This window comes from Pristiophorus japonicus, chromosome 5 (genome assembly GCF_044704955.1).
Source record: "Pristiophorus japonicus isolate sPriJap1 chromosome 5, sPriJap1.hap1, whole genome shotgun sequence".
NCBI classification, from domain to species: Eukaryota; Metazoa; Chordata; class Chondrichthyes; family Pristiophoridae; genus Pristiophorus; species Pristiophorus japonicus.
Window position 1 is genome coordinate 22013531 of NC_091981.1, and position 27615 is coordinate 22041145.

General features: G+C 45.8%; 1 protein-coding gene across 1 annotated transcript in view; it reads left to right on the forward strand.

Annotated features, from left to right (window-relative positions):
* The window catches only part of LOC139263756 (solute carrier family 22 member 23-like), a 103620-nt gene that overhangs the window by 18978 nt on the left and 57027 nt on the right, over positions 1 to 27615 (forward strand). The window contains exons 2-3 of the mRNA XM_070879804.1: positions 4819 to 4922; positions 6357 to 6511. Coding sequence (XP_070735905.1) covers positions 4819 to 4922; positions 6357 to 6511 — 259 coding nt within the window. The remainder of the gene's footprint in view (positions 1 to 4818; positions 4923 to 6356; positions 6512 to 27615) is intronic.

A 27615-nucleotide genomic window follows, 5' to 3' on the forward strand; every position in this document is an offset into this window, starting at 1 on the left:
CAGGATACCAACAGTTCTCTGCATTTTGCGCGATGGTTCGTTACCTCTTGCTCGTCGCCAGTTGTTATGTCTCAAATAAAACTAACGTCTTCCTTACTATTACGTTAATCTCCTCTTTAACCAGTAACGCTACCCCACCTCCTTTTCCTTCCTGTCTATCCTTCCTGAATATTGAATACCCCTGGATGTTGAGTTCCCAGCCTTGGTTACCCTGGAGCCGTGTCTCCATAATCCCAATTGCATCATATCCGTTAATAGCTATCTGCACAGTTAATTCATCCACCTTATTACGAATGCTCCTCGCATTGAGACTCAGAGCCTTCAGGCTTGTTTTTTTTTAACACTCTTTGTCCTTTTAGAATTATGTTGTAATGTGGCCCTTTTTGATTTTTGACCTTGATTTCTCTGCCCTCCACTCTTGTTTTTCTCCTACCTTTTGCTTCTTACCTCTTTTTACTTTCTTCTGCCTTCCTGCATAGATTCCCATATCCCTGCCATATTAGTTTAAACCCTCCCCAACAGCACTAGAAAAGACTTCCCCCTAGGACATTAGTTCCAGTCCTGCCCAGGTGCAGACTGTCTGGTTCCACCTCCCCCAGAACCGGTTCCAATGTCCCAGGAATTTGAATCCCTCCCTTCTGCACCATTCCTCAAGCCACGTATTCATCTTAACTATTTTGCTATTCCTACTCTGACTAGCACGTGGCACTGGTAGCAATCCTGAGATTGCTACCTTTTGAGGTCCTACTTTTTAATTTAACTCCTAGCTCCCTAAATTCAGCTTGTAGGACCCCATCCCATTTTTTACCTATATCGTTGGTACCTATATGCACCATGACAGCTGGCTGTTCACCCTCCCCCTCCAGAATGCCCTGCAGCCACTCCGAGACATCCTTGACCCTTGCACCAGGAAGGCAACATACCATCCTGGAGTCTCGATTGCGGCCGCAGAAACTTCTATCTATTCCCTTTTACAATAGAATCCCCTACCACTATAGCTCTCCCACTCTTTTTCCTGCCCTCCTGTGCAGCAAAGCCACCCATGGTGCCATGAACTTGGCTGCTGCTGCCTTCCCCTGATGAGCCATCTCCCAAAAAGGTGTATCTGTTTTGGAGGGAGATGACCGCAGGGGACCCCTGCACTACCTTCCTTCCCTTGCTCTTCCTGTTGGTCACCCATTCCCTATCTGCCCGTGTAACATTTACCTGCGGTGTGACCAACTCACTAAACGTGCTATTCACGACATCCTCAGCATCGCGGATGCTCCAGAGTGAATCCATCAGCAGCTCCAGTGCCGCAATGCGGTTTGTCAAATAGTGAAAGGCGCTATATAAATACAAGTCTTTTTTTTAAATATATGTAAAGCTTCCAACAGACATCAGTGAATCTTGGGAGCCCCCTGTGCTTGTTACAGCTGTCTCTGGCCACATGCTGATTTTCCATTTGATCTAGATAGGATATTTTTTTTAATAATTTGGGTTAATGTTCCAAGTACATAACAATTTTAGTTTGAGCTCATAGTTTTGCTGTAAGTGAACTTGCATGTATCCATTTATGGGTACGGTAGCATAGTGATTATGTTACTGGACTAGTAATCCAAAGGCCTGAACGAATGATCCGGAAACATGAGTTCAAATCCCACCACAACAGTTAATTAAATAAATCTGGAATAAAATCTAGTGTCTGTAATGGTGACCATGAAACTACCAGATTGTTGTAAAAACCCATCTGGTTCACTGTCCTTTTAGGGAAGGAAATCTGCCATCCTTACCCGGTCTGGCCTATATGTGACTCTAGACCCATACCTGACCCTTAACTGCTGTCTGAAATGGCCTAGCAAGCCATTCAGTTGTCAAGAAGGCGTATTGCCTTCTCGAGGGCGATTAGGGATGGCCAATAAATGCTGGCCTTGCCTGCGACGCTCACATCCACCAAAAGCTCAATCAAAGAAGTATGTTTTAAGGAGCGTCTTGAAGGAGAATAGAGAGGTTTAGGCAGGGAGTTCCAGAGCTTGGGGCCGAGGCAACAGAAGGCACGGCCACTTGCTTTCCAAGTTTTAGTTTTTTGCTAAAAATAAGAGATTTTCTTTTTAACTGTTTGTGCTGTTTTATGTCGTTCTTCACCTGCTCAATCCCGCAAGAGCAGATCTCCATCATCATCATCATAGGCAGTCCCTCGGAATCGAGGAAGACTTACTTCCACTCTAAAAATGAGTCCTTAGGTGGCTGAACAGTCCCATACGAGAACCACAGTCCCTGTCACAGGTGGGACAGATAGTCGTTGAGGGAAAGGGAGAGTGGGACAGGTTTGCCGCACGCTCTTTCCGCTGCCTGCGCTTGATTTCTGCATGTTCTCGGCGACGAGCTCTCCACGTAGCTGGCAGCTACGTTAAAATAAACATGTAGTGGCTTTTTTCAATTGGAGGTCAGGAAGACCCATTATTTTTTTCCGGGGTCGTTCTACCTGCCGCGGGTCTACCTGGGAGCAGTAGATGTGCTGCTCCAACAGCAGTGTATTTGAGTGCTAACAAGCTGACTCAATACTACGGTGCAAGATCACGGCCTCATACACGTCATTCATTTTCTGTAATGACGCAGTGATTATGATGTCCCGACATTGTTACTCTGCATGACTTTCCAAAAAGTTGCCACCAATCTATGCTTGCGTAGATCGATGGGCACCACAGCTCTGTGGGTTTACAGAGGTTTGACCGCGTTTAAGTAAATGTGGGAGATCCAAGTGGTTTGTTCCCTCTGTCCCGCTCCCAAGACCCAGACTGCATGATCCGAGCAGCTTGTGAACTTGGGGTCATTGCGGCAGAAGTTTTGAAGTAGGTTGTTCCATGTTCTTCCTGCCTGAAAACCCCTTTAATAATCTTGTTCTTTTAGCTGAGTACAGGATCACCGGTGTCCTGTTTAATATCACTGTGAGACGTCCAGTGACGTTGGGTTATAGAGAATTTAATGCGGTATAATGAACAGTGTGACAAAATGTTGCACTTTGACATCATTGAGAAGCTCTGGACTTTAAGATGTATTCAGTGTTGAAATAATTGTGCTGATGGTGTATTTTGCATGTGGTTTCTGTGTTAATTCTGACCTTTTATTGTACGTTTCTGGAAATATAGGTATAGCTTTCCCTCCAAACCCTGCCAAACATGTTTCCTTTTCCTTAATTTTCTTGGAACGAGATGGAGGGGAGGAGGGGAGGGGAGGGGGAGGGCAGGGGTGGGGAGGGGGAGGGCGGGGGTGGAGGGGTGGAGGAGGGGCGCGGGGTAGAGGACATATGTTTCTTCCAAATAACTGCCCTGACTTTAAATTCTATTCACGATGGTGATTGATAGCAGTTAAATAGATACACACCTAGCAGTTAGATACAATTGTTATCCCATGAGTGGATAAGTCCTGTATGAGCACGACAGCAGTCAGTTGCATTTAGGGCAAGTACAAAACACCAAGCGGTGCATTGGGTACTCTGGTTGTATCACAACAATGAACACCCCTGCATCTAATTTTTTACTCTTTTAAAGATGTGCTGTGTTGCTGGTTCTGCTGACATTACTCTGAATGTTTCTCCCCCTCGCCATGCTGATTGTTATCAGTGATGATATTCCAAAAGTATTTTGGGTAGATGCTGCGTTTGTTAGTAATTCAGAGTAAAACTGACTAAATTACTACTATTAAAGAAATAGGAGGGGAGACTAATTTTGCGGTATTGGAAAACTGAGGCCACATCAACAGGGATGGGAAGAGTCTTATTTTACAATCGGGATATTGGCCCAGATTTTGCAGTTGTAATGACGATGAAACTGTCAGCATCCGCCGTCATTACTCTGTGAACCTGACAGCAACTTCTGACGTCCACACATGCGCAGTCTAATGCTGAAATGCACAAGTTGCTGTCAGTGATTCCCTGCAGCTCTCGAGGGCGTGCTGTTGAACTGTACTGACAGAAACTTCCCCTTTTACCCTGTAATATCACTGTTTAAAAAATCCCTGATAAAGTTGAACGAGGTGTAACTGGTTTTTAACGGCGTACTAGGTCACTACTGCTGAACAATCTCTCTGGCCCTGAAAACCTAATTTTATCTTTGCAGAATGTCAAATTTTTCCATTATGATAAAATTCATCAGGTTTTTAATATAATTTTTTTTGAAGTTTAGGATATTTCAGCTTCTAGCATAATCCCATGTGTATGTCCCAATCTTTATTTCGCTCTTCGTAATATTGATTGAAAGTAAAGAATTATCAGTGCATGTTACTTCCTGGTTTGCTGTCTGTGAGAATTCTTCAATGTGACTGGCTGCTTAGCCTGCTTGACGACATCACTGTTGCTGGACGCTCTGGACCCTGGAGTTCCCCTAGACTTGGCGCCAGATTCTAAGACCGGGGAAGATGAAATCGACACCACGGAGATCACTAGATCTTTGTGGGCGGCTTTCTTCGAGGTCAGCGGCGAGTGTCATCATTTCGCTGTTGACTGCAAAATGTGAGTCAATAAGGATGAATTTTTTTGTTGGGGTGTGGGGGCGGTGGGGTGGGGGAACAGTAGGGGGAAAAGGAAATGTAGAACCAGGAGAGAAAGAAATTTACCCCTGGAGTGGCATACTAGCCTTGTTGTGTACTGCTTCATAGTGGACAAATGGCAGGGTTTTGAAGGGAAAGCTGCACTTTCTAAAGTGTACACCAAAAGGACTGAGTTAGTGCAAACAAACCTCAGGAAAAATGTCCTACCATCAGCACGATTATTTTGACACTGGAACTGTGCTTACTGCTAACAATATTCTAACTGTGTTACTATTTCTTTACCCTCTCCAGTGGAACCTGGTTTGCAATTCTTCATGGAAAGTTCACATCGCCAAGTTTTCATTGCTGGTTGGATTGATTGTTGGTTACTTGGTAACGGGATGCTTAGCAGATTGGTAAGTTCAACATTTTCTGTTTTACCAACAGTTGGATGTGAATTATATTTGGGCATTAAAGAGTAGGATTATAGGGTTAATTCCCCAGTTAAATGGGGTCTTGTGCCTAGTAACATTATGTTCTCGCTCTCGTGTAACACAGAGAGGGAACATAATGGGCTGAAAATGGCGACCGCGCCGGGTCCATATGAAGCGCGCGCAGGCACCCAGCGAGGCCTCGCAAAAATGTCTTTAGACAGATCCTACACATTCCCGCAGGATGGACATCCGTGCTGAAGATATTGGACTATTTTCCCAACACTTGCCCAGCAAATCTCCTTCAAACTCTTACGCCTGGTAAAAGCAGGCATATATATAGCCTACTTTTACCAGCATAACTCTTTTAACACACAGAAAAATTAAATTTAATAATTCATTTTATATTAAAAACCCTGTCCATGAAGGTAAGTTTTATTTTTAACCCTATTAAAACACATTAAAAACCCCCCCAATATTTTTTTTTCTGAAACATTTAATTGAAATTAATTTTATATATGAGGTGTTTTTTTTTTTAATTTATTATGCTGTGTTTCTTGTTTTAGGGTTTTTTTTCTCATTGATAGTAATGGGAGCCCGTACAATTAGAGCTCCCATTTCTATCAATGAGAATACTGCATAGTGATTGGTGGTCCAGGCCCACGTGATTCCAGCAGATGCGTCTGTACACGGAAGACAGGTCCCCGTACTCTGCGCCGTGAATGAAAGCCTCCGACCAGAATCCTACATTCCTCCGGGACCAACCGGCAGTTTCATAGATTTTTTTCGGGACAGAGGCATTCGTACGAAGGAAGCCTCTGACCGCAATTTTCTGCCCAATGTTTGTTACTCAGGTACAAGAAGGCGGCCTTTAATATAAATATGTCTTGACCGTGTTCTAAATAGGGATCTCCTAAATCAGTTATCCTTTATGTACCTCTTTGTTTAGTATTGGTAAACATGAATTATTGAAGAGAAACAGGCGATTACAGATATCCAAATACATCTTGTCCACATGGTTAATCTAATGTACCACAATGTGGTTTGGTAAGATTGAGGAGATGACTATTGGTGGTTAACCTGTTCGGATAGCTGTTAGAAAGAACTGGTTAAGGTTGGTCTATTTTAATGAGTCAAATGACATAGCAGCAGAGTTCCACGTTTTGTCGAGGAAAGAAGGTTCTATTCACTTTGATGGCTGAAAAATCTGAGTCTTGTACACTGTGGAGAAAAAAGGCCCAAATAGTTGGGGGAAGACTAACTTATAGTTTGATCGTAGCTGTGTTTTGGTGAATTTGTCTTTAAAATTAGGGTTTTACTGTTGGGTTTTACTTGATTTAAAAAAATAAATAAAAGAGCACCTTAGTATTGCTGTTGTGAGCCTGTCTTCTAATGATCTCATTCTTATTTCATTCTTAGGATTGGCCGAAAGCTTGTGCTAATGGTGTCTGTCATGTTGGTGTTGGTCTTTGGACTGACGCTAGCTTTTTCTGTGAATGTGACGATGTTCAGCACATTAAGGTTCTTTGAGGGCTTTAGCCTGGCAGGAGTATTCCTCACTCTCTACGTAACACGTGAGTAACACTTTTGATAAAGCAGCTCTGTTAGGTGGGTCAAATTCTGGGTAGCCTCTTAATCCAGAAGCCTTTAATATAAATACAGCTTTACGATGTTCGAAATGGGGATCTCCTAAATCAGTTGTCCTTTATGCATCTCTTGGTTCAGTATTGGTAAACATGAATTATTGAAGAGAAACAAGCGATTACAGATATCCAAATACATCGTGTCCACATCGTTAATCTAATGTACTATAGTGTGGTTTGGTAGGATTGATGAGATGGTTATTGGTGGTTAAGCTGTTCGGATAGCTGTTCTAGTTAGTAGGCTATAATCCATACTGATAACTTGACACCAGGACTGTGTTTCTTTGCTTGTGGTCCCTCGGCAAGAGTGGCCCAACAATTCTGTCAGCTTTGTTTTTTTTTTATTCATTCACGGGATATATGCATCGCTGGCAAGGCCAGCATTTATTGCCCATCCCTAATCGCCCTTGAGAAGGTGGTGGTGAGCCGCTGCCTTGAACCTGCAATCTTTGTAGTGGTTTGTTTCAACTGAGTGGCTCGCTAGGCCATTTCAGAGGCCAGTTAAGAATCAACCACCTTGCTGTGGGTCTGGAGTCACATATAGGCCAGACCGGGTAAGGACGGCAGATTTCCTTTCCTGAAGGATTTTTGTTATATATGTAAACCTGAATATACCTTGTATAGCCACCAGAGGGCCCATCCCCTGGAGTCCCAAGGGATCCCACAATCCCTTGGGAGCACAGGTACTTAAGGAGGCCTCACAGCCTGGAGAGGCACTCTGGAGACCTGCAATAAAAGACTAAGGTCACACTTTACTTTGAGCTTACAGTATCCAGTCAGACTCTTTATTCATACATAACAGTTTTTAACGACAATCTGGTGATTTCATGGTCACCATTACTAGCTTTTTAATTATTTATTTAACTGAATTTAATTTCCCCAGCTACCGTGGTGGGATTTGAATTCCTGTCTCTGGATCATTAATCCTGGCCTCTGGATTACTGGTCCAGTAACATAACACTGTGCTGCCATATCCCATGCTGAACATTCAAAAATCTGACTGTTTTGGCCCGCATGTTTCTTTTTATTAGGAAAATAAATGAATAACGTTTAAAGATATCATGTTGGTGCGTCCTATAAACACATTGTGTCCTCTCCCTCCCTCCCCTTAAAAGATGCATTCAGCTCTGCCTCAACCATTCCATGCACCAGCAATCCATTGTCTAAAGTCATTTCTGTGGCTCAATGGGTAGCACACTCGCCTGAGTCAGAAGGTTGTGGGTTCCAGTCCCACTCCAGGAATTTGAGCATAAAATCCAGGCTGACACTCCAGTGCAGTACTGAGGGACTGCTGCACTGTTAGAGGTGCTGTCTTTCGGATGAGCCGTTTAAACCGAGGCCCCAGGTGGCTGGAACAGATCCCATGGTACTATTTCGAAGAAGAGCAGGAGAGTTATCCCCAGTGCCTTGGCCAATATTTATCCCTCAACCAGCATAATAAAAACAAATGATCTGGTCATTATCACATTGCTGTTTGTGGGTAAGTTGGCTGATGCTTTTCCCACATTACAATAGTGACTACACTCCAAAAGTACTTCATTGGCTGTAAAGTGCTTTAAGACGTCTAGTGGTCGTGAAAGACGCTATATAAATGCAAGCCTGTCTTTCTGTGTCTGTCTGTCTTTCCTTTCCTTTCTCTCTTTTCTTAACAAATGTGTTTCACCATTCAGTAACCAGCGAAGGGCCCACAGTGGCCACTAGCACATTCTGCTTTTCGTCTTACCAATTTATCAACAAACCCACAAAAAGATTAAAGTACACGAACATGTGCCATGTGACTATGAATGTTTGAGATAACATGGCCAAAGACAGTGCCTCTTACTCATATTTTTTATTTACCAATTATAAAGGCAATTTATCATATGTTGATTCCCAGTTAGCCACATGTGGCTAGTGGCCAACATATTGGAGGACGTTGCTCTAGTGAACCTACATTCTTGCTTCCACATCATTTGCAAAAATTGATGGAAAATATTTATTTAATATCTCCACCATATCATCATGCGCCACAATTAGATTCCCTCTTTCATTCCTGAGTGGTTCTAAATTTTTTTTTTTAGCTATTATTTGACTTTAAATTTTCTTATAAAAGAAAACAGTAATGGCTTTTATGTAATCCAGGTCTTTTTTAAACTTCTCTCCCTTTTCACCTACTACACGTTCTATATTCCTCATGATTATCTTTAGTATTTTTAGCACAAAGTTTATTACATGCGTTCCTTTTAAGTTTCGGTTTAGTTTTAATCTTTCAAATGGTCCAATTGGATATAAAACTATTTGAAGAAGAGCCAGGAGTTCTGGCATCCTAGCCAACACTCCACTGTCTCACCCACAGAACCTAAAATACTTGTCTTTCATCTCGTGTCTGCTTGTGGGACCTTGATCTGTGCAAATTGATTGCCTAGCCCTTCAAAAAGTCATTCTTTGAACGTGAAGTGCCTTGGAATGTACTGAGAGATGTGATCATTTGCTCAATAAATGCAAGTTCTTTAATGTATGGAATTTGTGGGAGGTTTAGAGGGGATTTGAGAGGAAATTTCTTCACCCAGAGGGTGGTGGGGGTCTGGAACCCACTACCTGAAAGGGTGGTAGAGGCAGAAACCCTCACCACATTTAAATGTGCACTTGAAGTGCCGTAACCTCTTGGGCTACAGACCAAGAGCTGGATAGTGGGATTAGGCTGGCTAGCTTTGTCGGCTGGAACGGACACGATGGGCCGAAATGGTCTCCTTCCGTGCTGTAAATTTCTATGATTCTAATCTGCACCCTGTGTCTTTTTAACTGCGGTGGTACCTATCGTTGTTGTTAATGGTGCTAATCTCCTGCTCTTAAAAAGGCAAACTGATTTGGTCAGAAATAAAGTTACTGATTTATAGAATGTTAAATATAAAGTATAATATGTGTAAATACAATTGGGTGTTGGCACAGCTAGGTTTCAAGTTGAAGACTATAATAGAATGCATGTATCTTCTTCACCTATAATCCCTGCTCCCGTACAGTGGTCATGTGACTGGTCTATGTCCAATATCGTGGTGATTTGGGGGAAGGGTTTATTTTGTGGTCTTATTTTCCCACCAGTTTGGGGAAGAGGAAAGGCCTACGCGTTCTTATTGAAGAGGGCTCGGTGTAGAGCCAAGCCCCCGAGTGCAGGGCAGGACCCAGGCTAAAGAGAGCAAGGGAGGACAAAATAAATCGGTTAGCAGTGGCGCCAACCTTGGTTTTCAAAAGCCTGAACATTTTTGGAAGATGGAAATATTGAGGGAGGGAAGGGGTTCCACAGTTTAAAGATTCTTTGACAAGCTGAGTTACTGTAACTGGTTTTATTAAGTATACATATTCTTCTGTCCCATATAACAGGCCTTTCTAGGTATCAGCTGTGGCTCAGTGGGTAGCACACTCGGTTATGGGTTCAAGTTCCACCCCAGGGACTTAAGCTCATAAATATCGGCTGACACTCCAGTGCAGTGCTGCACTGTCGGAGGTGCCGTCTTTCGGATGAGATGTTAAACCGAGGCCTTTCTGCTCTCTCAAGTGGTTGTAAAAGATCCCATGGCACTATTTTGAAGAGGAGCAGGGGAGTTATCTGTTATGTATTTAACCCTTTGTAACTTGCATTACACCACCACCAGAGGGCCCACCTGTTGGAGTCCCAAGGGATCCCAGCATCCCTTGGGAGCACAGTATATAAGCAGGCCACCCACGAGGTACCTGCACTCTGGAACCTTAATAAAGGAGCTAAGGTCACACTTGCTCATTACACACCGTACTCAGTCTGACCATTTATTATGAGTATAACATTATCCCCGGTGCCCTGGCCAATATTTATCCCTCAATCAACAGAACAATGCAGATTATCTGGGTCATTATCACATTGCTGTTTGTGGGAGCTTGCTGTGCGCAAATGGCTGCTGCATTTCCCACATTACAACAGTGACTACACGCCAAAAGTACTTCATTGCCTGTAAAGCGCTTTGAGACATCTGGTGGTCGTGAAAGGCACTATATAAATGCAAGTCTTTAATATTTTTTTGGAGCAGCAATTAATTTTTTCGAAGCCATCGCTGCCTCGCCATGTCTCGTGGTTCCTCCCGTAGCCATGGAAACCGCCTATGACCCTGAAATTCCGCAGGATTACCACCGGCCTCCCACCACAACCGCGGCCAGCGGCAACCTCTGAAACTATTCCCAATTCGGGATTCGCGGCATTTCGCTGCGGTTTCCGCTGGCCTCCCACCAAAGCTGTGGTCGCCCCACAGAATTTCAAGATTCTTTAACTGATGCACCATTTGTTGCTGCTATACAGAAAATGATACTGCCATATAAACCACCAGAGCGTGTCCTGCATACAATTAGGAAAAACTTGATTCGAGAATGAAGATATAATTCATATTTACTGTATCGTGAATTTCCAAATAGTCTTCCAGCAAACCATGTCACCGAACCCTTTCGTGAAGCATAGGACTGCCACTCTGCAGTTGTAATGTGACAGGAGATGAAAGATTCTCCGATATCATCAGAAAGTTGACTTATAGCATAAACAAAAAGAGTTATTTTTTTAATGTACAAATTTGGAGCTCCCTTGGATAAATAAGTAATAGGTGTGACGAACATGTCACATCAATGACCTATTTTATCTATACACACACGCGCGCACACACACACACACACTCGGCAGTAGCACTAAGTTCAGGTCACTCCACAGCTCCTGTTGTCTTAACAGGTTACCGTAAAAATTACCCCCCCCCCCCCCCAAATGGTTTCATTTGGGGGGGGGGGGATCATTTTTAAGGTAATCGATACCATTGTGAGATTTTAGATATTTTTATTTTGTGCTCCAACACCGTGTCCCATATTCGCAGCGATGTTGGCGCTGTTATTAATGTGTACGGAACGGAGTGTGCACATCTACTTTCCCCATCTGATGGCCTTAACCCAGCAGCAAAACCGTAGGCCACAATTGTGTGGATCTACAATGCTGTTGATTCCTGGAACCTTGGGTTGTGCAGCTGATGGAGGGAGACATGTGCGTTGACAGCCATGGTCTTTCAATTGTGCCTTTGTGCTTTGTGTGAACGAAATCCCGATTAGCAAAACGCCGCAGTCTTGTGCGTTTGGGGTCATTTCTCACCATAGTGTAGACTTGAGACTGGTGGGGTACACAAGAGGCACAATCCACTCCTGTATGTAGATCCATTGTTGCTGCGTGGTGACTCATCATTTCTTCTTTTCTCTTGGTTGCTCTGCTGCTATTTTGGACTGTAGAATTCGTTTTATTGTGCTGTTGCACTGTGCTGATCTCTCTCTACAGTGGCTTCTGAAGAGTTCAAATCATTGATATTGTCAGGTCTCCTATTGGCTGATCAGTTCCTCATCTACATTCGAACCCGTCTTGCACCAGTACATGGAACTGACTATGGTGCTGGGTCCTTGTGGATTTCTCATTTGGGAGACTAACACGATAGACGATAGTTTCCACGAAAGCTGTGGGTAGATAAACTAATACAGCACAGTATGGTAGAGGCCTTGAAACACACGTCTGTAGTATGGCAGAGGCTTGACTCCTTCCTGACTGCAGATAGATTGGGCCATCTGCTTCCCTTATTTGATGGCCTTTTATCTCTGCCTTTTTTTCCCATGTCTCTACCTCTACCTCTAAATATGGTGGCTTTTGCTGAGGTGCCATTTTATGGATTCCGGAGGCCCTTGGGTACCTTACTCAAGTGGTCATTTCTCATGTGTCTCCATGGTGAGTAAGGGAGGGTGTTCAACCGTGTGGAGCATCAGCATCAAGCCGAACCTTGTTCTCCTGACAGCCACACGTCATGGGTTTTCTAGTGGTTGTGACTGGACAGAAAAGAAAGACAGACTTGCATTTATATAGCACCTTTCACAACCACCGGATGTCTCAAAGCTCATTGCAACCAATGAAGTACTTTTATAACGTGGTAAACGCATCAGCCAACATGCGCACAGCAAGCTCCCACAAACAGCAAAGTGATGATGAGCAGACAATCTGTTTTTGTTATGTTGATTGAGGGATAAATATCGGCCAAGACATCGGGGATAACTCTTCTTCTTTGGGATCTTTTACGTTCACCTGAGAGAGCAGACAGGGCCTCGGTTTAACGTCTCATCTGAAAGATGGCACCCCCGACAGTGCAGCGCTCCCTCAGCACTGCACTGGAGTGTCAGCTTGGATTTTTGTGCTCCAGTTCCTGGAGTGGGACTTGAACCCATGACCTTCTGACTCAGAGGCGAAGGTGTTAAACACTGAGCCATAGCTGACGGTGGTCAGGACCAGAAACTATGGGTAATTTTTTTTAAACTTTGCTAGCCTACGGCCACTGGCCAATTGTAGCAAACCCCTGCCACTGACCAATTGTAGCGCCCCTGCCACTGGCCAATTGTAGCGCCCCTGCCACTGGCCAATTGTAGCGCCCCTGCCAGTGCCCTGGGTGGGATCAGCCAACGCACCATGTTTCAGGGATTGAAGTCGGGGCATTCCCTCACGAATATGATTCAGTGCCGCACCAGCCAACGTTCTCAGCCTTTGCCAAACCTCCGTATCTTCATAACGCGTTGTGAACTGCCTGTGAGCATGTGCGCTGTCACAGAATGGAGTTCTCAAGCTATTGCGATAGTGCACCTGTGGAGTGGGTGGACAGATGTTTGTCCATAATTGGTCCCACCATCTCGTCCTTGGCCCCTCCCCCGATCCCACCGGCACCTCCTGAAGGTCCTACTGATCATTATCATCATCACCATAGGCAGTCCCTTGTATCGAGGATGACTTGCTTCCACGCCATAAAGGGGTGAGTTCATAGGTCTTTCAATGAAGGACCTAATATTCCAGGTCCCGAACTACATCCTGAAGGGTGGAAGATGCCTGTGCGTGGATTTTTTTTTAACGTGTGGTGGCCGTTGCACACCAGCCACCACACGGTCTTGACAGAGCTAGGTCTTGGTCCAGTGGCAAGACGACTGGAGACCTGCTCTGCTGCACGGACAGAGTGTGCACACGTATATCTCCGTGTGGGCTGGCCCGTGCTGCCCTGGGCCCTCTGCTCTTCTGGGCCCCGATCACACCGCTCCACCATCTCGCGCCGCTCCTGCTGTACCTGCCCACGCTCCAATCACCGACCTGGGTTATGGTGACATCCAGTCCAGTCGCCCTCTTCACAGCCGTCGCTCATTCCCATCATCCTACTGATCATTAGCCGAATGGCAGACATGTGCTCTTTGTCAAAATGTCCTCACTGCAGCGCAACTGTTAACCGTAAGCAGGTCAGTCCTTCTCAGTACTTCAGTGATGGCTGTAACACTTTCTCCAGGAATAACATTTTACAAACAAAGCAAAATTCTGCTCTGCAAAGCAGTTGGGGTGCTTTCAGCAATGGTGGTTTGCTTGATGTCTCAGCCTCTTATGCTTGCCCTGTTGCATGCTGTCAATATAATCTCAAAGTTGCTGAAATGGTGTCAGCAAACCGGTGTTGTGCATGGAATCGAAAAGAACAGCACATTCTGTTTGTTCGAGGGTGACCCACAACTGTTTTACGCCAGGGCTCAGTGTGATCATTTGCCAATCAGTAATAACTACTTCACGCAGCGAGGGAGCGTTTGATTTGCCTGATAACAGGGCCAGAATGTACGGCTACAACAGGTGTGGTATTGAACGGGTTGATGGAAAGATTCCCGGTCATGGCTGCTCACGTAACATTCCCATTTTAGTCTATTGCTGAGAGTTGCAATGGAAGTATGTGGGGGAGGAGAGGGAAGAGACCGCCTCGGTCGATTAACTTCTTCAGCTCTCATTTGTTCAGATTGTTGCTGTGTTCAATTTTCAAAATAAAGTTGAAAGCAAGGGGGAGGAACTTGCGCCACCCGTTACGACTTTTCGCACCGCTACCGACTCCCGTGAATTTCCGCGGTGGCGATGACATCATCACCGTCCACGGCGACCCGTTTTCGTCCCGGAGCAAAAATATAGTAGCGCCCTGTGGTGTTGCGCCGGGCGATGACAGCGACACCTTCATGGGGCACGTACCGGGCTGTAGGCCACTCGCGGGGTGAAACTTAAAGGGGAGGTGGGGAATTATTTTTAAAATGGCCGCCTTCCTCCTCGCTCGCGGGGTCGGTGCCGCGATGTTGCAGCCCCGGCGTTCCGCTTTGTGTGCTGGGCTCCTGCCATGACACCCCGCTCCCCGCCGGTCCAGGGATGGGCCCCGTTTCCCACCCGCAGAGCCAGTACCTTGGCCCTCCCCTTTAATGAAGGGGAGGGCCCTGTCTACGCGGCAGGGCCACGCGTCCCACCACGAGGCGCCGCGCCGCGCCCCTCACTGATCCCTTCCGCCCTGCTCCCGTCTCACTCCTGCCCCACTGAGGAAATGAAACGGGATATTTTGTGCTCTACTTGCTCTCCGTGGCGGAAAGCCGAATATAGGTCGCGGGGGCGGGACTTCCGCGGCTGCCGCTGGAACTCCCTCTCTCCTCACGGCTGTTACTGCCCCCAAACGGGGCGCCACGCAATTTCGGCCTGCAAAGCTCTCCACCCATATTGTGAAATAACCTTTGCTAGAAAATGCTGTTTGTTGATATGTCATATGCTGGAACATCATGGGCCGCTCCGACCGTGAGAGAACACCACCTCAGGTCGGGGCTATAAATAGAGCTGGAACATCATGGGCCGCTCCGACCGTGAGAGAACACCACCGCAGGTCGGGGCTATAAATAGAGCTGGAGCACCGGGCCCTGGAACATCATGGGCCGCTCCGACCGTGAGAGAACACCACCTCAGGTCGGGGCTATAAATAGAGCTGGAGCGCGGGGCCCTGGGACATCGTGGCGGAGGTGCGGCGAATGAGGGTACGGGGCCCAGAAGAGCCGAGGGCCCAGGGGCAGCACGGACCAGCCCACACTGCGATATGTGTGCGCACTAGGTCCGTGCAGCAGAGCAGGTCTCCTGGTTAACCCTTGCCACTGGATAAAGGCCTAGCTCTGTCGAGCCCGTGTGGTGGCTGGTGTGCAACGGTCACCACACGTTAAAAAAATCCACGCACAGGCATCTTCCACCCCCTCAACTGGAGTTCAGGACTGGAACATCGGGTCCTTCATTGAAACATCTGTGAACTCTTGTGGAAGCAAGTCATCCTCGTTCGAGGGACCGCCTAGGAGGATGATGATGATGATGATGATGATGATGATGATATGCTGTAAGGTTTGAAGTAATGAGACACAAGCATTAGATAAAACACAGAGAGGGCTATTTTAACCTTACTCGCTCAGCAGAAACCTGGCGGGGTGGGCAGTTAAAATCGCCCCGGCTCTTACCGCCATGATCGCAACATCTGCAATTTTAATTTACTCTCCTGAGCGGGCAGCAAGGACAGGCACCCAGAGCCAACAGGGTCCTTCTTTACATGCGCATGTTGCGATCCGATGACATCATTAAGACCCGGCTGTAATTTTAACTCGGGCCTGAGTGGGGAATCCACCTGGAGTTAAAATCTGGCCCACATCTATGTTTGCGCCCTCACTGCAGTTTTGACACTTTTTTCTCTTCAAGCCCTTTTGCTGTAGGGACTATTGTAAAAAAAAAAAATTCCAATCTTTCTTGCAGCTGGAGGTCTAAAAATGAGCTCTTAAGGGGAGGAGGAAACATTGGCTAATGCAGTACTTCATTGTTAGAACACAGGAGAAAGGATTTGTCCCTCTCGTATTCCACCTCACCCAGCCTGCACCTTGCATTTTGGATCTCTCTACCATCTTTGACACCACTGTCTACCTGGAAGATTTTTTCCAGTGTTTATCGCTGAATTTTTTTATTTCTTAATCGGTGTTAAATTTACTTTTCATTAGTTTTGTGTCCCCTGTTGCACACTTTTGACATAATATTTTGGGTCCACCTTATCTAAGCCATTTAATACATTAAGTACCTTGATGGCATCCCCTTTGTTCTGTTCAGAATAACTCCACAAGTCTCCACAACTCCACAAGTAAGCTCAAACTGATGTGACCTTAGTCTCTTTAATCAAACTCCAGAGCGAAGAAGCAGCATGGCAGACAACCTTTTATACTTGCTTGCACGAGGTGTGCAGGTGACCCCTGGGTCTCCAAGTCTTACTCTATTATAAAGTTTACACACATAACCCCCCTTAAGCCTCTTTCCCGACTAAACGCCTAGACACTTGTCTAATCCGATCTTTCTTCACCGGGTTATCCTTTTTTTTTACATTTGCAAATATTCTTGTCGCTCGTCTCTCTGCAGCCTCTCCATTGCATGCATTACCAGAAGTGCACGTACTGCTCCAAGTCATATCCAACCGGTGCATTAAAAGCTCCAACATAACCTCTGTAACCTTGCATTCCACTCTTCTGATTGTGATCTCAATAATCCATTTGCATTTTGTTAATTGCTTCTCCATATCCGTCTCCAAATTGAAAGTAACGAATCTGCTTTCACTCCCAGGCCCCTTTCAAAGTCTCACTGCACAAATTCCATTCTATTTTCAAAAAGCTCCATTTTAATATATTCGTCTGTAGAAAGCTTGAGATGTGGGGACTTGAAAAAAATCCACCTGTTTGCCGCAGCAGTAACTAAAGCTCGGGAAGGTTTCATCAGTTTGCTACGAGGATGGAGCTGGTTAGACAGGTTATTATAATTGCAGGCTGCTTTGCTGTGCCAGCCGTGGCTCAGTGGGTAGCACCCTCTCACCTCTAAGTCAGAAGGACGTGGGTTCAAGGCTGACACTCCCAGTGCAGTGCTGAGGGAGCTCTGCACTGTTGGAGGTGCCGTCTTTCGGTTGAGACCCTCTCAGGTGGACTTGAAAGATCCCATGGGACTATTTTGTCCTGGCCAATATTTATCCCTCAATCAAAATCACTAAAACCGATAATCTGGTCATTATCACACTGCTGTTTGTGGGAGCTTGCTGTGCACAAAATGGCTGCCATACTTCCTACATTATATCAGTGACTTCAAAAGTGCTTCATTGCCTGTAACTCGCTTTGGGACGTGCTGAGGTCATGAAAGGTGCTATATAGATGCAAGTCTTTTGATCATTAAGTGTTTTTAACACTTGAAAACTATGAGGAGGCCTGTCTTTGCTTTGTTTGCCCCAGAGTTTGCTGTGTGTTTATGGGCTACATGAATAGATTCTTCCCCTGATAGATTATGTTTCAGTAAGGCGATATTGCAACTTTCAGTCCACACAAAGACATCAGGTATATTAACAAATTGAATTTCCAAGACAGTGTCCACTTCCTATATTAATGTGAAGGAGTTATTAACCGCAGTTCTTGTGCACTGACGATGGTGAACTTTGTCAATTCTATCTTAAGATTTAAGAAAAAGCTGGTGGGTAGAAATCTGGAGGAAATACAAACATACTTGATTAATTTCTGCGATGTAAAAGCATAATAGTGTTAACAATTTTTATTGTGGCAGTAAGGTGAAGAGCCAAGGGTCATAGTGCAGGACACTATTGGGGTCAAGAGTCATAGTACAGGACACTATCAAGGTCAAGGATCATAGTACAGGACACTATCAAGGTCAAGGGTCATAGTACAGGACACTCTCAAGGTCAAGAGTCCTAGTACAAGGCACTATCAGGGTCAAGAGCCAAGGGCCGTAGTACAGGACACTATTGGGGTGAACATAAGAATCAGAAGCAGGAGTAGGCCATACGGCCCTCAAGCCTGCTCCGCTATTCAAGATCATGGCTGATCTTTGACCTCAACTCCACTTTTCGGCCCAATTTCCATATCCCTTTGTTCCTCCGTAGTCCAAAAATCTATATATCTCAACCGTGAATGTACTCAACTGAAAAGAGCAGAAGCGACCAGAGAAGCTGGGAAATACTGATTTACTATTTTGAATAAATTTGACGCTTTATTTTTCTGCAACATCATTTTGCAAACACCAGAAAGTGGAAGGAAAGTCTTGCGGGCTGAGAACCTTCTATCCCCTTTCTGCCCTCCCCCTCTATCTCTGTCTGTAAAACATTGGAATCTGGCCGAATGAAGTTGCCACCATTCAGGGAGTCTCTTCTGCGGTATATTGGTTACAGGGACCTATTTTATTGTGACCCTTCCCATTGCAGTGAATGGGCTATTCTGGGATTCATGTGGGGCTGCTCCGTGTAACTGCATTAAGGAGAGGTGTGACGGAAGGGGTTTCTCTGAGACAGCAAATAGGATTTCCCCCCCCCTATTGAGTATTATATCATCTGAACAGGTTTTTTCGTGGGGGTGGGTGGGGGGAGGGAGAATACTTTGATTAGAAAGTATCCCTTGTTACTCCTTCAACTATAAACAGTTTAAAAGTCAAAGGTTTTGCATTGGACATAGAACAGCTGCCTGCTGGAACTCTTTTGGATTGCTGGGCAGGAGCCCACGATTGACTTGCATATACGATGACGGATAATTCCAGAATAGAAGATCTGGTTGCAAGGATCAATAACTAACTATTTTTAAAATCTCATCTTTTCATGCCCTGCTTGGGGTACAGTTGCACGTTTGCCAAGGGCCCTTCAAATAACGAGCCCAGATCCTTCACGTGTGAAGCCGGACCGTGAGCGGCAGTGGGCTATTCAGCAATGGAGGGCATCGCCGCTCAGCCCAGTTCTCTTGTCGGCTGGGCCAGTTAATGCCTGGGAGCTGCTCCCACTGCGGAGGCATGACTTTGTCGGGAAGTGCGGAAGAATCGCAGTTTTTGCGTTTGCTCACCTCCAGCTGCTGTCCCTCGATGGTGATCAGCGACAGGAACTGACTTTTCATTCCTCCCCCTAACCCCAGGAGTTGTTGAAACCTCGTGCAGCATCCCAACTGTCGCCCAGTATAACACGAACTTAACATACTTTCAGCCTTGGATCTGGGACCTCCTTGGCCATTCTTATCTCCCTACCGCAATATCAGCATATTCACTCACTCACCATCCAGCGGAATTTCTATAAACAATACTGTAGCATGTCACAGCTTTGCAGAGCTATTGACACCCTGTGCGGAGGGGAGCGGGTAGTTCCGAGGGCCTCCTCGTAGGACTGCTCCTGGGCACGGCCAATGTGCCATTAACCGATCCAGGCAGCAGGCGGTCGAGGGGGTCATTCAGCCCGACTGCCTGCCCCTCTCCCGCGGTTACATCCGAGCCAGGGTGTCCCTGGAGATGGGGCACGCGGTGTCCACCGGTACGCTCGCGGCCTTCCTCGAGAGGTGGGCACCGGAGGGACTGGAGTGCATCATCACCCCCGGCAACCAAATTTTAATTTGATCCATTAATGTCAAGTTTTTAATTGGTTTATTTTATCGGTTTTAGTGCGCCCCCCCCCCTTTTAATCAGGGGCAACTTGATCTACGGTTCAACTTTAAAATAGTTGTAGAGCTGTTGAATTGTGAGTGGCTTAGCCAGTCACGTGATGTTCACAAGACTCAATAAAACCCCAGCCAGTTGGGTTCGGGGGATCCACGATGAGGCAGGTGGTTGTGAGCCTGGTGGATGAACTGGTAATGTGTAGTGTGATCGTTAAACCTTTTGCTGATAAACCAACTAGTTCTTAATAGCAATGTGTTGCTATGAATTCTTAAGCAAAGAACCCATGAAGCAAATACATATTTGTTTTCTAGTTGAAGTGAAAGTTTAAGGAGTGAGGGGGAAGGCGGCAGGTCCTGTGTAACCTGACCTCTACATGCCCTTCATTTGATAGAGGATTGTTGTGTAAATTACTGTGCTCTGGACACAGCCATTGGCCACTGTTGTTTATGGGCTGTTGCATGCTTTAAGGGATTAGACATATTTGAATAGGTATGTACTTACTTACCTGAGGCAGCTGACTGAATCTGCCTGTACAAAAGGAAGATGGCTTGCTCACTTCCCTGCAGTTTATTCATTACTGATTCATTTTCCCTAACATTTGTCTGAGGCTGATCATCATCATAGGCAGTCCCTCGTGTCCAGGATGACTTGCTTCCCACGCCTAAAAGGGATGAGTTCACAGTCTTTCAATGAGGCCTTAATATTCTAGGTCCCGAACTACATGTTAAAGGGTGGAAGATGCCTGTGCATGGATTTTTTTAATGTGGGGTGGCCGTTGCACACCAGCCACCACACGGTCTTGGTCCAGTGACAAAGATTAACCAAGGCGACTGGAGACCAGCTCCGCTGCACGGACCCAGTGCGCGCACACATCACAGTGTGGGCTGGGCCCGTGCTGCCCCTGGACCCTCGCCTCTCCTGGGCCCCGAACTCACGCCTCTCCTGGGCCCCGATCACATCGCCCCACAATCACTCGCCGCTCCTGCACCCCAACCTCGCCGGCCCTGCTGTACCTGCCCACGCTCCAATCAGCGACCTGGATCTTGGTGACGTCCAATACAGTCGCCCTCTTCACAGCCGTCGCTCTCCACCTTGAAGTGGTATGTCCCCGACCTGCTGATGGTCCTTGCGGGTCGGGGCCTTCAAAGGAGCAGCGTGCGGCCCGACCCAGCAGAGGCTGAACCAGACTGTTCGCAACCTTGGTGTCGTATTTGACCCTGAAATGAGCTTCCGACCACACGTCCGTAACATAACTAACCTGCTTCCATCTCCATAACATCGCCCGTCTCCACCCTTGCCTCAGCTCATCCGCTGCTGACACTCTCATCCATGCCTCTAGACTTAACTATTCCAACGCTCTCCTGGATGGCCTCCCACATTCTACCCTACGTAATCTTGAGGTGATCCAAAACTCGGCTGCCCCAACTCGTCCTAACTCCCAAAAAGTTCCGTTCACCCATCACCTCTGTGCTCGCTGACCTACATTGGCTCCTGAATTTCAAAATTCTCATCCTTGTCTTCAAATCCCTCCATGGCCTCGCCCCTCTCTATCTCTGTAATTTCCTCCAGCCCCACAAACCCCCCGAGATGTCTGCGCTCCCCTAATTCTGCCCTCTTGAGTATCCCTGATTATAATCGCTCAACCATTGGTGGCCATGCCTACTGTTGCCAAGGCCCTAAGCTCTGGAACTCCCTGCCTAAACCTCTCCGTCTCTCTACCTCGCTTTCCTCCTTCCTCCTTTAAGACGCTTCTTAAAACGTACCCCTCTGACCAAGCCCTGCGATAGTTTCTATTTAAGCGGCTCGGTGTCAAATTTTTACCTCAACACTCCTGTGAAGTGCCTTGGGACATTTCACTACGTTAAAGGCGCTATATAAAGAGAAGTTGTTGTTGTCATTTCTGATCTGAATATTTCAGTTTTTAGGTCATTTTTAATTTTGTTCTGCAAATATTCTAGACTTACTAGCGTGTCTTGGCTTGTTAAATATGTACATTATATATCGCATTATATTGATCTACAAGTAGTGACATGTAGACAGTACTGAAGGCTTGTGCTTGTGTTTAATATGTTTGTAGGAAATATAACAAAAATTGGGATATAGTACAGTGGGGCTAAATAATATTCACTCTGGTCTAGTCTATTCTGGTTTGCTCTGTTGTAGAGCTGTACAAAGGTCTGATCAGAAGTGGATTAAGTGACGGTAATTGCAGCAAGTTCTTAATTATTTTGTGCCATTAATGACCCAACTAAATTGTGCAGCATTACAACAGTATCCCGATAGGTCCACAGGCCAATTATCTGTTCTCCCACACACACTCACAGCAGAGTTCTGCAACAGACCTGTCTTTTCCAGAAAATACTTGATAGCAAAGTTCAGTGGGTAGATTTTCTTCTTCTCCAAACCTTGCTACAAGTGGGCAGTATGAGAGAAAAATCCTTGGCCTGTGGACCGATGGGGATACTGCTGTGATGTTGCACCATTTAGTGTAGCGTTAGTTGAGTCATTCATGGCACAAAATGAAACCTATCGAATAGGGCATGCCAATTTTCTTCAAATTACAGTTGGATTGTCAGAAATCCAGATCTGCTGTTGGGACCTTGTGTGTCTATGAGCTAGTTGTTCCGATTCTGGATTTCAAATTAATTCTCCGTGTATGGAGGAGTTGTAATTTTCTCCAAAGCAAACCACTTCAAAACTAAAGTTTAAAAACATTCCCCAGAACACTCCCCAAATTCCCCTTGGAATTTATTGCTTTATAGCTAATTCCATTAGCTATTGAGTGCATTGTTTCTGCCATCCATAGGTTACAGGCAGAACATTGTGCCCACCCTTGTCGACCGTAAGTTTTTTATATTGGACTCAGTGATGTGCTATTGTCACTGGCTCTTGATCCATGGGTCTTGCGCAGCAAGTGGCATTAACACTTCCGACAGCACCTCCAAAACCTGCGGCCTCTACCACCTAGAAAGACGAGGGCATCAGGCACATGGGAACGCCATCACGTTCAAGGTCCCCTCCAAGTCACACACCATCCTTTCTTGGAAATATATCGCCTTTCCTTCATGATCGCTGGGTTAAAATCATTCATAGGTAGTTCCTCGCAGTCGAGGAAGACTTGCTTCCACTCTAAAAGTGAGTCCTTAGGTTGCTGAACAGTCCAGTACGAGAACCACAGACTCTGTCACAGGTGGAACAGATAGTCATTGAGGGAAGGGGTGGGTGGGACAGGTTTGCCGCACGCTCTTTCCGCTGCCTGCGCTTGATTTCTGCATGCTCTCGGCAGTGAGACTCGAGGTGCTCAGCGCCCTCCCGGATGCACTTTCTCCACTTTCGACGGTCTTTGGCCAGGGACTTCCAGGTGTCAGTGGGGATGTTTTATCAGGGAGGCTTTGAGGGTGTCCTTGTAACGTTTCCTCTGTCCACCTTTGGCTCGTTTGCCGTGAAGGAGTTCCGAGTAGAGCACTGTGGGAGTACCTTCACCACACGGACTGCAATGGTTCAAGAAGGCAGCTCACCACCACCTTCTCGAGGGCAATTGGGGATGGGCAATAAATGCTAGCCTTACCAGCGACACCCACATCTCAGGAATGATTTTTTTTTTAAATGGCTCCATGAAGATGTGACGAACAGAGAGCAGAACTTGGCTACCATGGGCAAGGTAGCATTTTGTAAGGTGAATGCACAAGGGGTATTTAAGAAGCTTCTTCATCAAAATAAAATGTACAGCTGGATGAATGGCATTGTGCTATCTAAACCCAGAAATGACCATTGACCAGTGTTATGTATGTAAACATTACCAATGTGTAAGACTTGCCACCAGGGGGCGCACCTGTGGGAGACCCAAGGGTCACCTGCACACCCCGGGCAAGCAGGTATAAAAGGCAGTCTACCATGCTGCTTCCTCACTCTGGAGTTACATTAAAGAGACCAAGGTCACAACAGTTTGAGCTTACAGTACACAGTCTTGTGGAGTTATTCTAAACATAACAACCAGTGTAGTAGCTGAATGCTTAACATTCCTCGGTCTATCTTACGTGAGCTGACGCAGCGGTTCAAGATGGCGGCTCACCATCACCTTCTCGTGGGCAATTAGGGATGGGCAATAAAAGCTGGCCTTGCCAGCGACACCCACACCCCAGGAACGATTTAAAAAAAAAATACTTGCTAAACTCACTAAAGAAGACCCATTTTAAAAATTAGCGCTTCCAACCCCTGCCTTAGTGGTACCCTGGAAGGACCAACGCACCAACATCAGTGTCCTCGTCCAGGCCAACATCCCCCCCAGCATTGAAGCACTGACTACACTTGATCAGCTCCGCTGGGCAGGCCACATTGTCCGCATGCCAGACACGAGATTCCCAAAGCAAGCACTCTACTCTGAACTCCTTCATGGCAAATGAGCCAAAGGTGGACGGAGGAAACGTTACAAGGACGCCCTCAAAGCCTCCCTGATAAAGTGCAATATCCCCTCCGACACCTGGGAGTCCCTGGCCCAAAGACCGCCCTAAGTGGAGGAAGTGCATCCGGGAGGGCGCTGAGCACCTGGACTCTCGTCGCCCAGAGCATGCAGAAACCAAGCGCAGGCAACGAAAGGAGCGTGCGGCAAACCAGATTCCCCACCCACCCTTTCCTTCAACGACTGTCCCGTCCCACCTGTGACAGAGACTGTGGTTCTCGAATTGGACTGTTCAGCCACCTAAGGACTCATTCTAAGAGTGGAAGCAAGTCTTTCTCGATTCCAAAGAACTGCCTACGATGATGGGTACAGGCAAGGTTACACTGCCACGTCAGGAATTGCATCACACATTTTTTCCAGGTTTCTCCCAGTCACCCACCGTAACTTCGGTAAGTCCATGGTTGCAGCCATGTTTTTTTTTTCATTGACCTGATCTGTCCCTAAAGGGATCGTCACCTAATCTAATTATCTGCAAGGCACACGGGTCTCTCTTTTCTGAGCTGAACCAATCCTCTGCCGAAGTTACAGCAACCGATTGGGGGAACCTCTGAGGAAATTCCTGGCATAAATGATTAGTGTGCTGATGTTTCAGTTTATCCTGCTCACCTCACCAGAAGGCATGGGGATCGACTTGAAACAATATGCTGTTATATTTTTAAAATCCTCCCAATGTAAAGGATTGTCTGTGCTTCAATTCTTCCATTGCGTTGGCCTATAAAACCTATTTTATATTGCACCAATAAGTCATCCTCGACTCCGAGGGATGGCCTAAGAAGGGCATCTTATCAACAGAACTCTCTTTCAGATCTTAACGTGCAACCTTTTTTAAAAAAAAAATCTAGCAAATGTTAAGCTTGGTACAAATGTACGAAGCCCAGTGGAAACAACAATGCAAATGTCACCGCTGCTTTTAGTTTAATTTGTTCCATGGAGTCTGTATTGTCTTGCGCGAAAACAACTCTGCTTTTACACTGTAGTGTTGGTTTGGCTTTGCACCAAATGCCCCAGTGAGAGTCTAAGTGCAACTTGAAGCCGGAGTCGGGGCCCAACCTGGACCTGGAATGAAGAGAAGTGAGACTTCCTGCAGTGCCAGCTGTGGCTCAGTGTGTAGCACACTCGTCTCCGAGTCAGAAGGTTGTGGGTTCAAGTCCCACTCCAGAGACTTGAGCACAAAAAATCTAGGCCGACACTCCAGTGCTATGCTGAGGGAGTGCTGCACTGTCAGAGGTGTCATCTTTTGGATGAGACATTAAACCGAGGCCCCGTCTGCTTTCTCAGGTGGATGTATAAGGTCCCATGGCACTATTTCGAAGACGAGCAGGAGAGTTACGCCTCAATCAACATCACTAAAACAGATTATCTGGTCATAGTAACATAGAAAATAAGTGCAGGAGTAGGCCATTCGGCCCTTCGAGCCTGCACCACCATTCAATAAGATCATGGCTGATCATGCAACTTCAGTTCTCCATTCCTGCTTTCTCTCCATGCCCCCTGATCCCTTTAGCCATAAGGGCCACATCTAACTCCTTTTTGAATATATCTAATGAATTGGCCTCAACAACTTTCAGTGGTAGAGAATTCCACAGGTTCACAACTCTCTGAGTGAAGAAGTTTCTCCTCATCTCCATCCTAAATGGCTTACTCCTTATCCTTAGACTGTGACCCCTGGTTCTGGACTTCCCTAACATCAGGAACATTCTTCCTGCATCTAACCTGTCCAATCCCATCAGAATTTTATATATTTCGATGAGATCCCCTCTCATTCTTCTAAATTCCAGTGAAGATAAACCTAGTCGATCCAGTCTTTCTTCATATATCAGTCCTGCCATCCTGGAAATTAGTCTGGTGAACCTTCGCTGCACTCCCTCAATAGCAAGAACGCCCTTCCTCAGATTAGGAGGCCAAAACTGTACACAATATTCAAGGTGTGGCCTCACCAAGGCCTTGTACAACTGCAGTAACACCTCCCTGCTCCTATACGCAAATCCCCTCACTATGAAGGCCAACATGCCATTTGCCTTCTTCACCGCCTGCTGTACCTGCATGCCAACTTTCAATGACTGATTTACCATGACACCCAGGTCTTGTTGCAGCTCCCCTTTTCCTAATCTGTCACCATTCGGATAATAATCTGGTCATTATCACATTGCTGTTTGTGGGAGCTTGCAGTGTGTAAATTGGCTGATGTTGGGACGTCCGGTGGTCATGAAAGGCGCTATATAAATACAAGTCTTCCCTCCCTCCCTCCGCTTAGCTTTAGAGGCAGCTCGGGGCTCCCTCTCTGATTTAGTGTGGATGGACCCTTCCATTTCTATGACAGCCTTGCATAACAAAAACTTATAAGTACTTAAGTCAAAGGGGGCTGAAGGTTGGGAGGAAGGTGGCATGTAAATATTTGCCTTAAAGTTGTTGTTAAACCTATTGCATTTTCTGCCAAAGTTTATTAATCGTATAACTCTTCCCAAAAAAAAATGCAAGAGCTATTTGAGCAGAGAGATAAATATATTGTTTCAAGCCACAGAACAAAGCATTATGCCCAGAAATGCATACTTTATTAATAATTCGCACAAATAAATAGCTCTGGAATTTGAAGCTTGGTGTACAGTTTATTCATGCGTTCCTCAGTATGTTAAGTGTCAAGAAGCCAGAAATTGCATTGCAAAATGTAAAAGAATGGTGGGGTTTGTTTAATGTGCTATTTGAAAGGTTAGGTAGATGGCTGTAAATGGTAGCTGAATAATTTGTCTGTTGCCTTGAATTACTGAACAACATCCAGTTGTGTTATCACTGGACTGACTTTCAATAGCCAGCGCTTGACAGCAGTCACTTATCATCTGTGGAATTTTCTGAGCTGAATCAATAAAGGGAATTCATTTTCGAACTGTAAATGGTTGTTTGTTTTTAATGTGGCAATTTTGTTGTGTGGGAGGGTTTGGATACAATTTTTGCTACTGCCTTTTGACAAGTTAATAAATAGTTTATAGAAAACCTTTTTATTGAACCAACTCGATAAGCAAGCTGGCACAATAAACCAGCTGTTTTCGAGTCAACCCAAGCTGAGGGTCCGAGTTTGCAGTTGCTGAATAAGTCAAATTCTGTTTTTTGTTGTATGGGATTGAAAGGTTTTATTTTAGAACCTATGTCTTTTGGGGTTCTTCACTGTCATTTCATCTGTTTATAATTGAGGCCATCAATTTGTACTGACTGAATAAAATCCAATTCCACTTTTATGATGTGGATTACTTGGGATTTTTACTGTTGTTTCTGGGG